Source organism: Colobus angolensis, unplaced genomic scaffold (genome assembly GCF_000951035.1).
Source record: "Colobus angolensis palliatus isolate OR3802 unplaced genomic scaffold, Cang.pa_1.0 Scaffold190, whole genome shotgun sequence".
In the NCBI taxonomy this organism is placed as follows: Eukaryota; Metazoa; Chordata; class Mammalia; order Primates; family Cercopithecidae; genus Colobus; species Colobus angolensis.
The window spans coordinates 8,315,920-8,330,957 of NW_012115044.1; the positions used below are offsets into that span (position 1 = coordinate 8,315,920).

Below are 15,038 nucleotides of genomic sequence, written 5' to 3' on the forward strand. Positions count from 1 at the left end.
CAACCGAAATGTCCATCAGTGACAGACTGGATTAAGAAAATGTGGCACCTATACACCATGGTATACTATACAGCCATAAAAAAGAGGATGAATTCATGTCCTTTGTAGGGACATGAATGCAGCTGGAAAGCATCATTCTCAGCAAACTATCACAAGAACAGAAAACCAAATACCACATGTTCTCACTCATAGATGGGAATTGAACAATGAGATCACTTGGACACAGGAAGGGGAACATCACACACCGGGTCCTATTGTGGGGAGGCGGGGGGAAGGATAGCATTAGGAGATATACCTAATGTAAATGACGAGTTAATGGATGCAGCACACCAACATGGCACATGTATACATATGTAACAAACCTGTATGTTGTGCACATATACCCTAGAACTTAAAGTATAATAAAAAAAAAAAGAAAAATATTTTCTGCTAGTCTTTTAATCTGTTCCTATTATGGCAGGAACTTTATGTATAATTAAGTTCTCCAAGCCTCAATATACCCATCTGTTAAATGGAGATAATAATAATAGTTATCTCATTTGGATGTGATAAGGATTAAATAAAATAATGCATGTAAAATTCTGCATGCGATGCCTAGAATATCATAAATATTCAATATATGTTAGCATTTAATATTTATTATATTATGTTACATAACTTGTTTAATCTTGTTGCCTTCATTGGAGCAAACTTTTAATGCTGTTTTCTTTATGTATTTTACAGATTATACATACAGTAAAATTAACTATTTTTCTTTTGGCATACAGTTTCATGTTTTTAAACACACGCATAGTTTTCTAAAACTATCACCACAATAAGAATAAAGAATATTTCCATCATTTCCCACAACTCTCCCATTCTGTTCCTTTATAGTCACTCCTCTCTCCAACTCCTAACCCTTGGCAACCACTGATCTGTTCTGCATCACTATAGTTTTGCCTTTTGGAGACTGTTATATATATGCGGTTATATATTATGTAACTTTTTAAGCCTAACTTCTTTCACTCAGCAGAATGCCTTTGAGATTCATACATGTTATGTATCCATAATTTGTTATTTTTTATTAATGCCTTCTTTAAGTATGAGGACATTTCAAGTATATGGTCATATATTTCTTTTATAAGAATCCATCTGATAGGTATCCCTTAATAGAATCTTTGTATTAAATAACACCTGACACAGTTTAGTGTGCTACAACATGTAGTGTGGTACAACATTATCAAACAACTGTGTTCCTTTAATTACTAATGATATTCATGGAATAAAAGGGACCTGAAATTTAATAAATGCGAGAAATTCTGAATTCTATAAAAGTAAATTGGATTGCTTGCCATATGATTTCTCCTAATTTTTAACATATGATATGAAATGCAAAATTCCTGAAAGAAGGTGTGGTTTTGCAAGTGCTTATCAAATTATCAAATTTAATTTTTTTCTGCTGAACAACTACCATGTTGTATTCCGCAGTTTGGGAAACATTAAATGAAAAATGAAAAATGTGGGCTTTTGAGTCTGGGTTTGAATCTTTGTCCTGGTACTCACTAGCTGCTTGACCCTGGACAAGTTTAATCTGCATTAATACCAGATTCTTCATGTACTAAATGGGACTAATAGTACTTTCTTTATCAAGGTTGTCATGAGGATTACACAAAATTTACTTTATATGTACACATAGCACAATATATGCCACATAGTAAGCACTCAGTAAATGGTAGCTATTTATTACTAGAGGCAATATATAGGAGTGTTTAGAATCACAGGCTTTGAAGTCTGGTAGATCTCAATTTTCTTTTGGTTGTTTCTTCTTAGCTGTTATTTAACCTCATTAATAAAGTGAGGACATTGCTTATGAGGATTTAATATGATAATTAAATATTTAGTACAGTTAACCATGAGTGGTTCCCTGAGCACTTTCTTGAGGAAGTAACTTTTTATGTAATCACTCAGTAGTTTATAGAGAAATGCATAAATATTAACAACTAACTTCGGGCCCAGAGTATTCTGATGCAGAGTCATAATTACAGCAGAAGAGATTTTACTTCCTTTCAATATTGGAGAGGACATATTTCCAATGTATATACAAAAAAGCAGGGGAAGTAAATTGCTCCTTATCCTATGTTTGGATTAGTTTTAGGGAATGAGAGTAAATTCACCTACTTTTACACAGGAAAAAAATAGATACTTATGGCCTTTATTAATGTTAATAGTAGATAGTTAAGCTGAATATTTATGAAAAGATACTACATTCTCTTAAGTCATGGCCTTTTTATTTGCAAAACAAAGCAACAAACAAAGGTAACCCCCCCCAACTATTTCATAAATAACTGTATTAGAAATGCTTTTTAAATCTGGATGAATCTTATTAATAATATAAATATGCATTTTATAGAAATAACAAATGTGCTTTTTAATGGCATCATTAGTAGGTTGGTCATTTACCATATCAAATCACTGGTGCAAAACTAGTACTCAAATCAACTGAAGTAAAACAAGTTAGAGTATTTTTGTTTATTTTGCTTATAACTCAAATATTTATGTCAGAATATTAAGATAGAATTATAAACAGAAAATAGTACATGCATTTTATATGTAGGTTTGTTTAGAAATTTTCTTAAAAAGCCCCCCTTTTTGGTTATATAGCCAGCATAAGATTAGTAAATGTCCCACTGATAATGTTTGGTGCCTCACACAGTATAAAATAGAAGAGAAAAGAAAATCTTATAGAGCGATTTCTAGAAGCAAGTAGATCCTTCAGCTTAGCAAATGGGATGTAAGTGAATTATGTAGATGAGCCTTATGTTCTCAAATAATTCGATACAATAAAAGCCTCTAGTTCTTTAAAAAAATTAGAAAAGAATATTTTCAATTTGGTATTTACTTCTGACTTCTTGAAAATACTTCCTGCTAACACACTTTTTCTTTCGTACACATACACTAGAGATATGTAAGTATTGATTTGAGAAATGAAAAATGAAAAACTGTGGAAAGATTTCATAATTTTCAGATAGCTATAATGTTTTAGAGGCATCTTAACCCCACTCTGCCATCTAATTGTATCTTATAAAGCAACAGACCAAAAACCTTGTTTAAAGTTAGTTGAGCAAGATATATAGAGGATATATAGATATATAGACTGGCCACAAGTAAAATAGAAAAGGCAATTTATCTTTGATTAGCTATTCTTCTCTTACATATTACCTTTCTCCATCTTTTTATCTTTACTCTTTTTTCACAGAAACTCCATTATCTAGAATTCTTATTTTACCCTCTGCCATTTTGAGCTTTCCACTATCAAATTTCATTTTATATTAAAATTTGTCTCTTTTCTCTTGTAGAAATTTTAGGCCCCACACACCAGCTAGTTCATCTGATATTCTAACATAGACTGATATTCCAATGATAGTGATTTAGAGTTTGAGAACCAACTAATGTATGTGAAGATGTCCTTTTGAGAGTCAGTGAGCACATCTACCTCTCTCCAAGCTCACTGCCTTTCCCCGAACCTACCCCAACATCTTTAGACTGATCCATTAGTAAATTTAATAGTGAGAATGTACATCTAGAAAATGGGAAATGGTAGAATAGTAGGTTATTGAATGAGAAATTTTGAGCCAGGCAAGTTTTTTGCTGTCTGTCATATTATATGGTATACAACAAAACCTGTTCTTTATAGGTTCAGTCCTGTGACTTTGTGTCATTTTAAATGACTTCTGAGTTTCATTAATGTTTTTTTCCTATGTAGTGAACCATTCATAATATTCTCTGGTGGGCTGTCCTATGACAAAGCTTGTAGAAGACCAAGTTTAACCATCATGCATGGAAAAGCAATTACAGTACTTGAAATGGATCATCCTATTGTTGAATTTCTAACTTTATGTGAAACACCCTATCCAAATGGTAAGTAACTAAAATGAAACTATTAATGTTGAAAATCATTTTTGAAATGACAAGTTTCTAACAAAATTAAGGTTAAATATTTTCAGTTTTGGCAGTGGATGTCTACTGTGGTATAATGCTGTGAGCTACAGGTGCTGGAACAGGTTCTGCAATTGTACCTACTTGACAAACTGGAAATAACACAGATGTAGTACAGCAATCCTGGCATTTCAGGTTCTAATATCAGGTAAGTGCTTTAAACTTTGATTAGATGGTGGAAGCTGAGCTGGGAGGGTCTGATAAGGGTCCAGGGTGAAATCACTTGGGGAAGCTGAGGTCTCTTAATAGCCTCTCTCAGACCAGCTCCATCAATTTCATCCCAAAGCCAATCAAAGTTAAAGCACTTACCTGATATCAGTAATCTGTAACTGTGGTGGTGCTGCATCTGTTTCACATCTGGCTTTGCTTCAGATGCAACTGCAGCACCTCTGATTACTCTAGGATTGCGGATGTGTGGATAATGACTTTTAAAAATTTTGAGAATAGTCAGAAGGGCCTTTGGGAGGAGAAATGCTTATATATTTTTATTATCCTGAATATAAAGACTTTTTGTAAACACAACAACTAGTTATGTTGTTATGCAATCTGTATAATGAAATCTAATGATGATGAAATATTTTAATAATGTGGCCAGGTGTGGTGGTTCATGCCTGTAATCCCAGCACTTTGAGAGGCCAAGGCAGGCAGATCGTTTGAGTTCAAGAGTTCGAGACCAGCCTGGGCAACATAATGAGATTCCATCTCAAATAAATAAATAAATAAATAAATAAATAAATAAACCTAAAAAGTGAGAAAAGTGAAAACATAAAAAAGGAAATGCGCATAATGTTACAACAACATAGTAGGTGTATATACATTACTATGTTTTTAATAGGGAATATGCAGATATAAGGGAAAGAGCACTGGATTTGAGGACAAAATATGTGAGGTTATGATTTAGCTCTGCCACTTACTAGCTAGGTGACCTTGGGCAAGTCACTTTACATTTATGAGTTTTATTTATCATTTGTAGAAAGAGAATAGTAATATGGTCTCCACATGACTACTGGAAGGTTAAGTGAGCATACTTCTTAAGTATAAAAATATATATGTTGTGAGTTCCATTATTATATGTATTAACTTACTTTATTTAGTCTCACATTTAAAAGATGGGATAAATTGATATTAAATAATAGTGTAGCACTTTATTTCCAAAGTTACTAGGGACAGACAATTTACTTATGTTTTTAATTGTCAAATAATTATTGAATCATTCTATGGCCCCAGTACTACAAGAACTTGTTGAGCATACAGATAAAGTATTAAACTAATCTCTGATGTCAGATTGCAAAAAATCTGGTCAGATGAGTGAGATTATTGTGACTTGTTAAGTTTAAGTAATGAAAGACCTTAATTAAGTGCTGAGTTGTATGGTTCAGAGTATAAATAATGTATTAATTTTTAAGCTAAATAGTTATGGTTTCATGCATAGTAAAAGCAGTGTTTGGAAAGAGAGAAAGGTAAGTCTGATTATGAGACAGTAGAGTTGTTTAGAGAACAGAAGAAGAGAGAAACTGTCTTGTAATATTTATGAATCATCAGAATATAAGTGTTCTTTGGAGTTACAAAAATGAATGATGAAAGAATGTATAAAGAACAGAGGACCAACAGCTGAGCTTAGGAAAATGCCTCCTATGAAAAGCCTTGAGAAAGAAGATGTGTGAGCAATAGAAATTGAGAATGTGTGGTCTGTGCGTATATAAATGTCTGAACGTTGGTAGAGATGTTAGGACAATTTCTAATAATGTTCAATAAAGTATAAATGCAATGTAACCATTCCTATTCACTTTCAAACCATATATAAAAACCTTTGTTTTTTAGGAAAGTGGTAATGAGGATGGACCTTTTCACTTGTCACAAGCTAGGAGATATACTTTAACTGTATTGACAGTGCCAGAAAGGTTTCTGACCATATATCCATCTCAAGCAGAACCTAATCCAAACCAGGACCCCAGAAACCTTCCTAATCTAGCTCCTTCGTTAGAGGATTATTCTCCAAATAAATCGCATCCTTGAGTATATCCCCAGCTGTAATGTCTGGGATTATCATTGGTGTTAGATTGTGCCCCAGGACTTTTGGGGCACAATTGGTAGCTCTTGGAGAGGAGGGTCAGTAGCGTTAATGAGGCCAACTTGAGAGATGAGAATTAGGGTAAAAGCCAGTTCTGAGGCCAGATCTCCTTGTGAGGATAACTCTAATATTATTTCCCCCTTTCTGGGAGAAGGAAATATGGACCTGGCAGATTTGTACAAAATCCTTTCCCAGGAGGTGTACAAGGGCCAATGGGACAAGCAGAAATGACTGCCAATGAGGAGTCCTAGCTGGAAGGGGATCAGTAAAGATTAGAGACTACCACAAATGTGTTGGTTACCCTGACCGTCTGGATGAATTTAGAACTCTACGAAGGAACACTGAAAGCATGCCAGGGTTAAGGAGGACTAAAGAAAGGGCCTTGGGCCATTGCAGGCTAAATGGCACACCACAATTCTTTGCCAATTGGGCTTGTATTATTCCCTTCGTCTGTTTCACCAGTCCAGAGGACTAGAAGTTGTAAGCACAATTGAGATGTTGATAAATAGGCCAAATTATACAAATGTTTTAAATAATTTGCTCTGCAAAATGAGTTCCTCGTGCATTATGAAGCCCTTAAGAGACTTCTCATGTTGGTATAAATTTTCCATCAGGTCCTGAACTACTGCCATGGCTGTGGCCTGTTGACAATAGAAGGCTTCAATACAATGCTAAAACATGCAAACTGTAACTAGTACATACCAATATCCTTGAGAGATGGGGAGCTGAAAAAAGTATTGTTGCCGTGCCTCAAAGGGACTTTTTGGTAATGTGAAGTGGTCCATGAAGGCGTGAAATGGTTTTCCAATATGGTATTGTGGACATATTTCACACAGACACTAAGGTTGTGAGCTATCCCAAGGCATGCTTGCCGTCTGTGTAAGTAATTGGCCATTTTACCTTTGGCTAAAAGACATGTCTAGTAAGAGCATGCAGTTCTGCCTGTTGGACAAACCTGACATCAGGAAAGATAAGTAAAGTGGCAGAATTAAGCAAGTTATATTGGGTCATGGTAAGGGGAAGTGAGGACAGAAAAAGAATTGCATAGTTTGCTAGGCTTCTTGTGACGTGAATTGAGGAGAGCCCCATAGAGTGTGGAACACAGATAGTGAGGGGGGCCCCGTTGCTATTTTCATTGTGGCTTTTACAAAAGAAGAGACAACATCAACTTCTTTGAGACAAGGAGACTATAGTATCCTATGAGTCCAGTTTGTGTCCAATTCTGATATTTTAATTCATCTAGTTAGTTAGATTTTAAAAGGGGAAATACCCTGAATGTCCCCAGAGCATCTCTAGTCTGGACTGGGGGAAGAGGACTAGGGGACTCCATCAGGATTTAGTTATAACCAAATATTAGAGGATCTTACGAGAATTCAGAATCTAGTCCAGTCCATAGCCAAATAACAAGGACTTGAGGGCAATGCACAATGTTAGAATCTAGTAACAGATACACTTTTGCTTTCCTTAGAAGCATAACTTTTCCTCTCCACATTGATCATATAAGAAATCTCAGATATTAGAACCTCTTGAAGCTAGATGGCCAGACCAAGTCAGGCGTTAGATTTTACTTATAGTCTTAAGGTTCTTGGGCCTACCAGAAAGTGACAGTTTTTACGTACTCACTGTAAAGCTAGGAACTCTTGAAGACGGGCATTTTAGGCACATTCTTACATATAACATTTCAGTCTATACGTTGGTAATATAACCAATGTTCCCATTGTATCCTGTTTTCAAGAGAGATAAGATTTTCATTTAACTTACATAAATAAAAATAAGAATACTTATTTATAGCTTCTGAATTTTAAGGAATCAAGTAGGGAGAAAAAACAAATGCTTCCACCTTTGTTCAACAGAGGATACTTTACCAAAATACTGCAAACTATAGATAGCTTATGTCAGAAAATTTCCTTGAATTTGGAAAATAAAACATTTAAGCAACAAAAACATTATCCTTATCAATTACCTCATTTCATTTAAATAATTTTGTTTGGTTGGCCAGGTGCAGTGGCTCACACCTGTAATCCCAGCACTTTGGGAGGCTGTGTGGTAGGATAGCTTGAGGTCAGGATTTCAAGACCAGCCTGCACAACATAGCAAGACCTGTGTCCACTAAAAGGCAAAAAAATTATCTGGGTGTAGTCATACATGTCTGTAGTCTTAGCTACTCCAGAGGCTGAGGTAGGAGGATCAAGCTTGAGCCCAGGAGATGGAAACTGCAGCGAGCTATGATTGCATCACTGTACTCCAGCCTGGGGAACAGAGTAAGACTATGTTTCAAAAAAAATTTTTTTCTTTATTTTGATTAGCAATTTTGGACTATAGCCCATTACAAGTACTTCTAGAGAAGAATTTAAAACAATTGCTGTGGATGACAAAAAGCCAGAAAAATCATAGCCAAAGATACGATGAGAATTTTCAATTGACAAGGCAATTTCGATATTTTGGTGGCACACAATCATTTAACATAATAATCATTATTACGACACATATCTTGGCATATCAGACTTTTAGGAATCCTATACAATTTCACACATTTTAATAACCACACAAATATAACTTAAGGGAAGTTAAACACCATTCCTTATTTGACAGCACTTCCTGTATTATTTACCAAATAAACCTAATCATTTAATATCTGTACAAGATGAGAGATAAACCCTTTGAGGCTCTTCAGGGGGGCCTATGTGGAAAACTGTAAAATTAATTTTAGGCCAAAAGGCTTAATTTAAGATTTGGGCCCTGGAGAGACCTGCCAAAGATGTCAAAAAGTTCAAAAGCTACTTTCTTTAATAGAATGGTAGTTCACTGCTAAATAATAGTTACTTATTCAGTCAAAGTAAGAATAAAAATCAGAAGACTTCAAAAGCAATACAGAAAGTTACATGGATGTAAAAACCTTAACCCTTGTAAAGCTCAGTTTTCTGAAGTAGTCAAAACCCAACAAGGACAAAATCTGTGTTTCCTAGGCTCAAATATTCCTTGAGCAGAGAATATATGGTTCTTAGCAAGAGCATATGAAGTTCTGGTTACATAAAATAATTCAGACATATAAAGAAAAGCCAAGAGTTACTCAATCAAGTTATACTGAGTAAACATTGCTTTTCTGGACCTTCAGGATAAAAGTAAAACCAGAGAAACTAGGTAGTTCTCAGGAAGAGGTGTGACAGAAATAGAAACGTGTTCCTAAATCAGAGGATGGTTGTTAAAACACATTTCAGAATTAAAAATCAAAACCTCTTGCAATCTTACTAAAAGCAATTAATATTTAAGAAATCTTTGTTGACTGGGTGCAGTGGCTCTCATGCCTGTAATCCCAGCACTTTGGGAGGCCGAGACGGGTGGATCACGAGGTCAGGAGATCAAGACCATCCTGGCCAACACGGTGAAACCCCGTCTCTACTAAAAAATACAAAAAACTAGCCGGGTGAGGTGGTGGGCACCTGTAGTCCCAGCTACTCGGGAGGCTGAGGCAGGAGAATGGCGTAAACCCGGGAGGGGGAGCTTGTAGTGAGCTGAGATCCGGCCACTGCACTCCAGCCTGGGCGACAGAGTGAGACTCCGTCTCAAAAAAAAAAAAAAAAAAGAAAAGAAAAAGAAAAGAAAAGAAACCTTTGTTGTTTTAACATAGGGGACCAAATTTTTAAACTTTGTATCCGTGTATTTTAACATCAAAGTTTATTCTTTAGAAAGACTGTCACAAATAATTTCTTTTAATTATAGCCAGCTTAATCACACCCAGAATTTCCTTCATAAGTTCCCATTCATAAACCTTATCATGATTTACTCAGACCATCTATGGATTACTGAGACACTCTGCCTCACTCTATATGTTCTCTTTCGTCTTAAGTAAGCAATCATGTCACTCTAGGAAAAAGATTTACCATGCAAGACTTTCTCATACAAAATTATTCTCTTATCTTTACATCTATAACTTCTCTTACATCTCTTTCTCTCTCTCTTCTTTACAGTTCCTTTCTGTCTTGTTTCTATTTCCTTCCTAAATCCACATTTTGACACTCCCTTTAAATAACCTTTGACTTAGAAAAAAATATTTTTCTCAATAAAAGACATTTTTTTCCTCTTATAATTTTTTTCTCTTATTAAACACACCTGATTTGGTATACTTTATATACAGAATTATATATCAACTGGAATTTTTAGCTTCTAGTAACCTTAAATTTTATTAAAAACATAGGAAGTACAAAATCTTGAATTGCCTGTTACATATCATTATTTAATAGATAAGAACCATTTCATTTTTAATATTTTTCAATTTTTTGTGTTTGTTTTAGAGACAGGGTCTTGCTCTTTTGCCCAGGCTCGAGTGCAGTGGCACGATCATGGCTCACTGCAGCCTCAAACTGTTGGGCTCAAGCAATCCTCTCACCTCAGCCTCCCAAGTAGCTGAAACTCTAAGTGTTTGAATTATTTTATTTTTTGTAGAGATGTAGTCTTGCCTTGTTACCCAGGGTGGTCTCAAACTTCTGGCCTCAAGCAATCCTCCCACCTTAGCCTCCCAAAGTGCTGACATTATAGGCATGAGCCACCATGCTTGGCCAAGAGCCATTTTATAATTGTCAGAAAAACATATTTCCCTATAACATATTTTAATGCATATTTAATCTTTCTATTAGTCTTTCTAGTCTTTCTATTAAATTTAAGAAGCCAAGGACAACCCTATTTATGTTCAGTTTGTTTCAGTTTTTATCACATTTGAAAATGACTTGTACATTTAATGAGTATTATTTAATTTAGGATTTCAAATTACATAAAAATTTATTTATAGCTATTTATCCCATTTACCTTTATTTCTTTGTTTTTAGCAGTGTGCTGAGATTACTTATGAAAATAGGTAATAGACAAAGCTAGTCATCATTCCAAATTATTTGTCTATTAATTATTTTATATAACTGCATGTCAGGCAATCATTATAAAAGTAATGACCTTAAAGTCCAATAATTCAGAGGACACAGGCATTCCCATCAATTCAACAATCTTGAACTCTTCCCATTTGCCAAAAAATTTCTAAGTCACATGAACTTGAAAAGTGCCTGGTCTTATTTGCTTAATTTATGAGTACTCATCTATTTATAAGTCAATTTGGTACCATAGACAAATACAGCCAGACTTGTACGTGCAGCCAGATACAAATAATGATCATGTAGCTTTAATTTTTAAAGCTTTAGCCATATGTCAGGCATAACTCACTAGTTAAAAGGGGCAGTTAGATTCAAACTTCATCACTATCAAACTAACAATTTTAGTTTAAATTTTTCTGTTCCACGTAGCTGAAGCCCCTTACTGAATTTCAGAGAAACCAGAGTAGCAAAGTAGTTGGGTAGACCGGCAGGAAGAGAGGAGCTAGTGGAAGAAGGTTAGCTCTAGAGTAAATTAGAAAGCTCGTAAGTCTCTTTTCTACATTAGTTATTACCCAACGTTCCTAGATCATAGAGGATCCCCAGTCCCATTATTTTTAATCCTATCAGAAACTGTGGTATCTGGTGGGCTGATTGATGGGCAGCTTCTTCCTCCACCTGCCCAGGATAGTTAGGGCATTCACATTTCCAGTGGTCCTCTTGTTTACAATATGCACATTGTGGCCTCAAGACTGTATGGCCATTTTGGCCAGCAGTGGGGTCCCTAGGGGTCTTACCCATGGCCATTTGTTTTTCCTAGCATGCTCCATCTTGTGCCTTGACTGGTTGTGGGCAAGAGCCACAGCAAGCAGCATAGCTTGTCTCATGTTGCATTGCTTTTGCCCTTCCTGGACTTGAACAAGATGAATTAAATGCCTTAAAGGCAATCTCAACTACTTGAGATGTTGATATTCCCAACACCTTTTCTACTTTTTTTAGTTTTCCTCTTATACCAGGGGCACTCTGACTGATAAAACTCTCAGGTTACCTGGGTGTTCACGTCAATGTCACTGTATTGCCCAAAGGCTTTAAAGACCACAAGAAAGGAAGAAGCATTTTCTTTGGCCACTGTTGTACCTTTATGCCTTGTTCTGCTGAAGTCCTGCTACAATTACATTCCTCATTTTGCTTGGAGGTTTATCTCAGATGGTTAGAGCAAGGCCCTGCACTAGACAGAGATATATATATTTTGAGTCTGTAATGTGGTACTTATGGAGATTCCTTCCCAGTGAATCACCAATGGGTTGGGTATCCCCTAGTCACCTAAGAGTACCTAAAAGGGCTGGAGGGAGCAATGTAGTCCTTCAATTAAATAATTTTCTAATTAGGCTGTTTCTGTACCATCAAAATATTAACCACTGTTTAAGCCAAATGTTACTGTTTATATCAGAATACAAACAGACACAGAAACAGCCAACCAAACAAGACAAACCACAGCATTTTGGACTCTGACTTTGATCCCCTCAATGGGAGCAAACAGACAAGGCTCAAACTTGTCCCTGTAAGCTTCAGACATCTTTAATCCATTCTGGATGGGGAAGGTTGATCTCCAGCCCATAATCAAGCAAATAATTTGCTCAGTCTGGTTGATTGGAGTAGACAGCAACCCTGAGTCAGGCCTCCTTGGCTGCCACTAGCAGCTTCTTCAGGGTTTGCTGAGTGGTCTTAACAACATTAAACAAGTGACTAGACAAACCCGAAACTTAACACATACACATATACACATCCAAGTTCCAAGTTCCCAGTCCAGTTCCTAGTCAAATTTATAGTCAAGAGTACCACGTGAACATACCCCTTATTCTCCTTTCAATTAAAGTTGAAATCCCCTAACAAAGCCCCCTTGTGGAGGTTGACAAGGCCCCTTAGTGGAAGTTGATAAGAAAGGAGCTGAGAGTTGGTCACTTGTACAGAGATTAATTCACCACAAAATAAAAATAAAAATAATGAAAAAATGTGTTCCAAAATTCAAAACTTCTCTTTGCTGCAAAAATGAAAGTAAAAGCACCAAAAGTCAGCAGGGCCATGCTGGAGAGACAGGAACCAAGAGCAAATCACTGAGTAAAACACCTGGACAGCTGCTGAGACCCTCAGGTGGATCCCATCCCTAATATGGAGCTAGTGAGCCACAGGCAAAAATGTCCTGAAAGGATTTACAGAAGTCTGATCTGGGTCACTAACTTTGTTGTTGAACTAAACTGGGTCCATTTGCCCATGCACAATGGAAAGCCAAACACTGAAGAACCAAGTTTTTGCAGCAAGAAAGGTTTATTTTGAGTGAACTGGCAAGGAGACAGATCTCAAATCTGTCTCCCCAAGCTGAGGATTGGGGCAGGTTTTATAGTCTGAGGGTAATAGGCATGATCCTAATTGGATCTTGCCATAGGGTGATGTCAGGAGGTATGCTCTGATTGGAATCCTTCCCTGGTGTGATACCAGGACTCTGTCTGATTGGATCCTACAGCCCACCATGCAATGTATGCTTCTTAATTTTAGTGCATGTTCCTTGTTCTGGACACTTAGCTTCTACCTGTGGTTGCATGCTTGGTTTATCTTAGTGTGTTCGTGGCCTTCAATCTGGGTGTCCGTGGCAACTGAAGAGCTTTGTTATGTTAAAGTTGAACCAGATTGATCTGATGTGTTTACACAACCTATAAATATATTTCTAATTACATTGAATTGAAAGTAAACTTTTTATTATAAGCAGTGTTGTTCTTATACGGATGTGAATATGTGTCATATCCCAGAGAAGCAGAGATACTATTCCCCAGTACATCTCCTTGTAGGCATAAAATCAGATCTAAAATACAGAGGTTATGGAAGAAAGAGATAAATGTGAGATCAGGTGACAGATTCACTGTCTTCACATAATCCAATATTATCATCACTCCATGATTATTGAGATATATTTAACTCTATACTATGCTACTTTTAATTTTTTGTTGTTCTTTCTAGTGATCTTAATATTAAATTTGAGAAGCACATTTTTTAAGTGCTCTTTGTTACTTCTTACTTTGGCTTATAGTTTGGTCTTCTCACATCATTTAAATAATATTTGTATAGGGATAAAGGAAGTGCAGTTTTGCTGATTTTATAATATATACAATATGGAAACTTTTCATTTTTTTTTCACTTGTAGAATTTCAAGAACCCTATGCTGTCGTAGTACTTCTGGAGAAAGATCTCATTGTAGTTGATCTGACACAAAGCAAGTAAGTTATCCATGTACAGATTAATACTTTTAAACTCTATTTATTTTAGATAATTGGCATTTGTATTCTTTAGATAGGAAATATTCTTTGTGTGAATATTGGTTTGCTAGAATTACAGAAATGCACTTTGGTTCAATGGTGAAAATGAAACCAGGAGAATTTGGGAAACACTGAGAAAACTGTAAGACAACTTAAAGGCAGCACCTGATGTTTGGACAGAAACATTGAAGACTCAGGACACATAAAATTGATCACATTTTTGTTGTTTCCTTAAAGAAAATCAATCATTATGAAAACTTGTACAATGTGATAGCTGAATAATGGAAAATGACACATGATAAAAGTATTATTGCACTACTGCAACAGACAACACAGAACACCAGAATCTCAGGGGCAGAGAAGACAGGGGCCTTCTTTTACCTTTTTTCCTTTTTCATTATGTTACAGGCAATTGAAAAAAAGTGCAGAATACTGCTATTATAGTGGTGCTCTCCACTCCTTTACATTGTCAGTAAAAATCTTCTGTCCATTTTTATTATAATGGTAATAGCATGAAACTAATTTCCATCATTATATGTTCTTCCACTGATCTTTTAGCCTCATATATTTGTAATACAATTTTGTAAGTTATCTCTCCTTGGCCTGGAATAACTTTCTCTTCAATTTTTCTCCTTACCAACATCTTATCTGTAAGATTCTCAAGTCAGATATCACTTCCTTATTTTTTAAAAAAATTCATTATCTATATAATTTGGTAATATATCCTAATATGGGCTCTCATAACCCCCACATTTCTCTCTTCATAGCTTTTGACACAGATAAAATTTTCTATTTGCCGTTGCTTAAAGATTGTCTTCCCACTAGGCT

General features: G+C 35.7%; 1 protein-coding gene across 1 annotated transcript in view; it reads left to right on the forward strand.

Annotated features, from left to right (window-relative positions):
• LOC105510749 (syntaxin-binding protein 5-like) overlaps positions 1 to 15,038 on the forward strand; it is a 314,922-nt gene that overhangs the window by 275,394 nt on the left and 24,490 nt on the right. The window contains exons 11-12 of the mRNA XM_011940656.1: positions 3,743 to 3,897; positions 14,099 to 14,171. Of these exons, the coding sequence (XP_011796046.1) occupies positions 3,743 to 3,897; positions 14,099 to 14,171 (228 nt within the window). The remainder of the gene's footprint in view (positions 1 to 3,742; positions 3,898 to 14,098; positions 14,172 to 15,038) is intronic.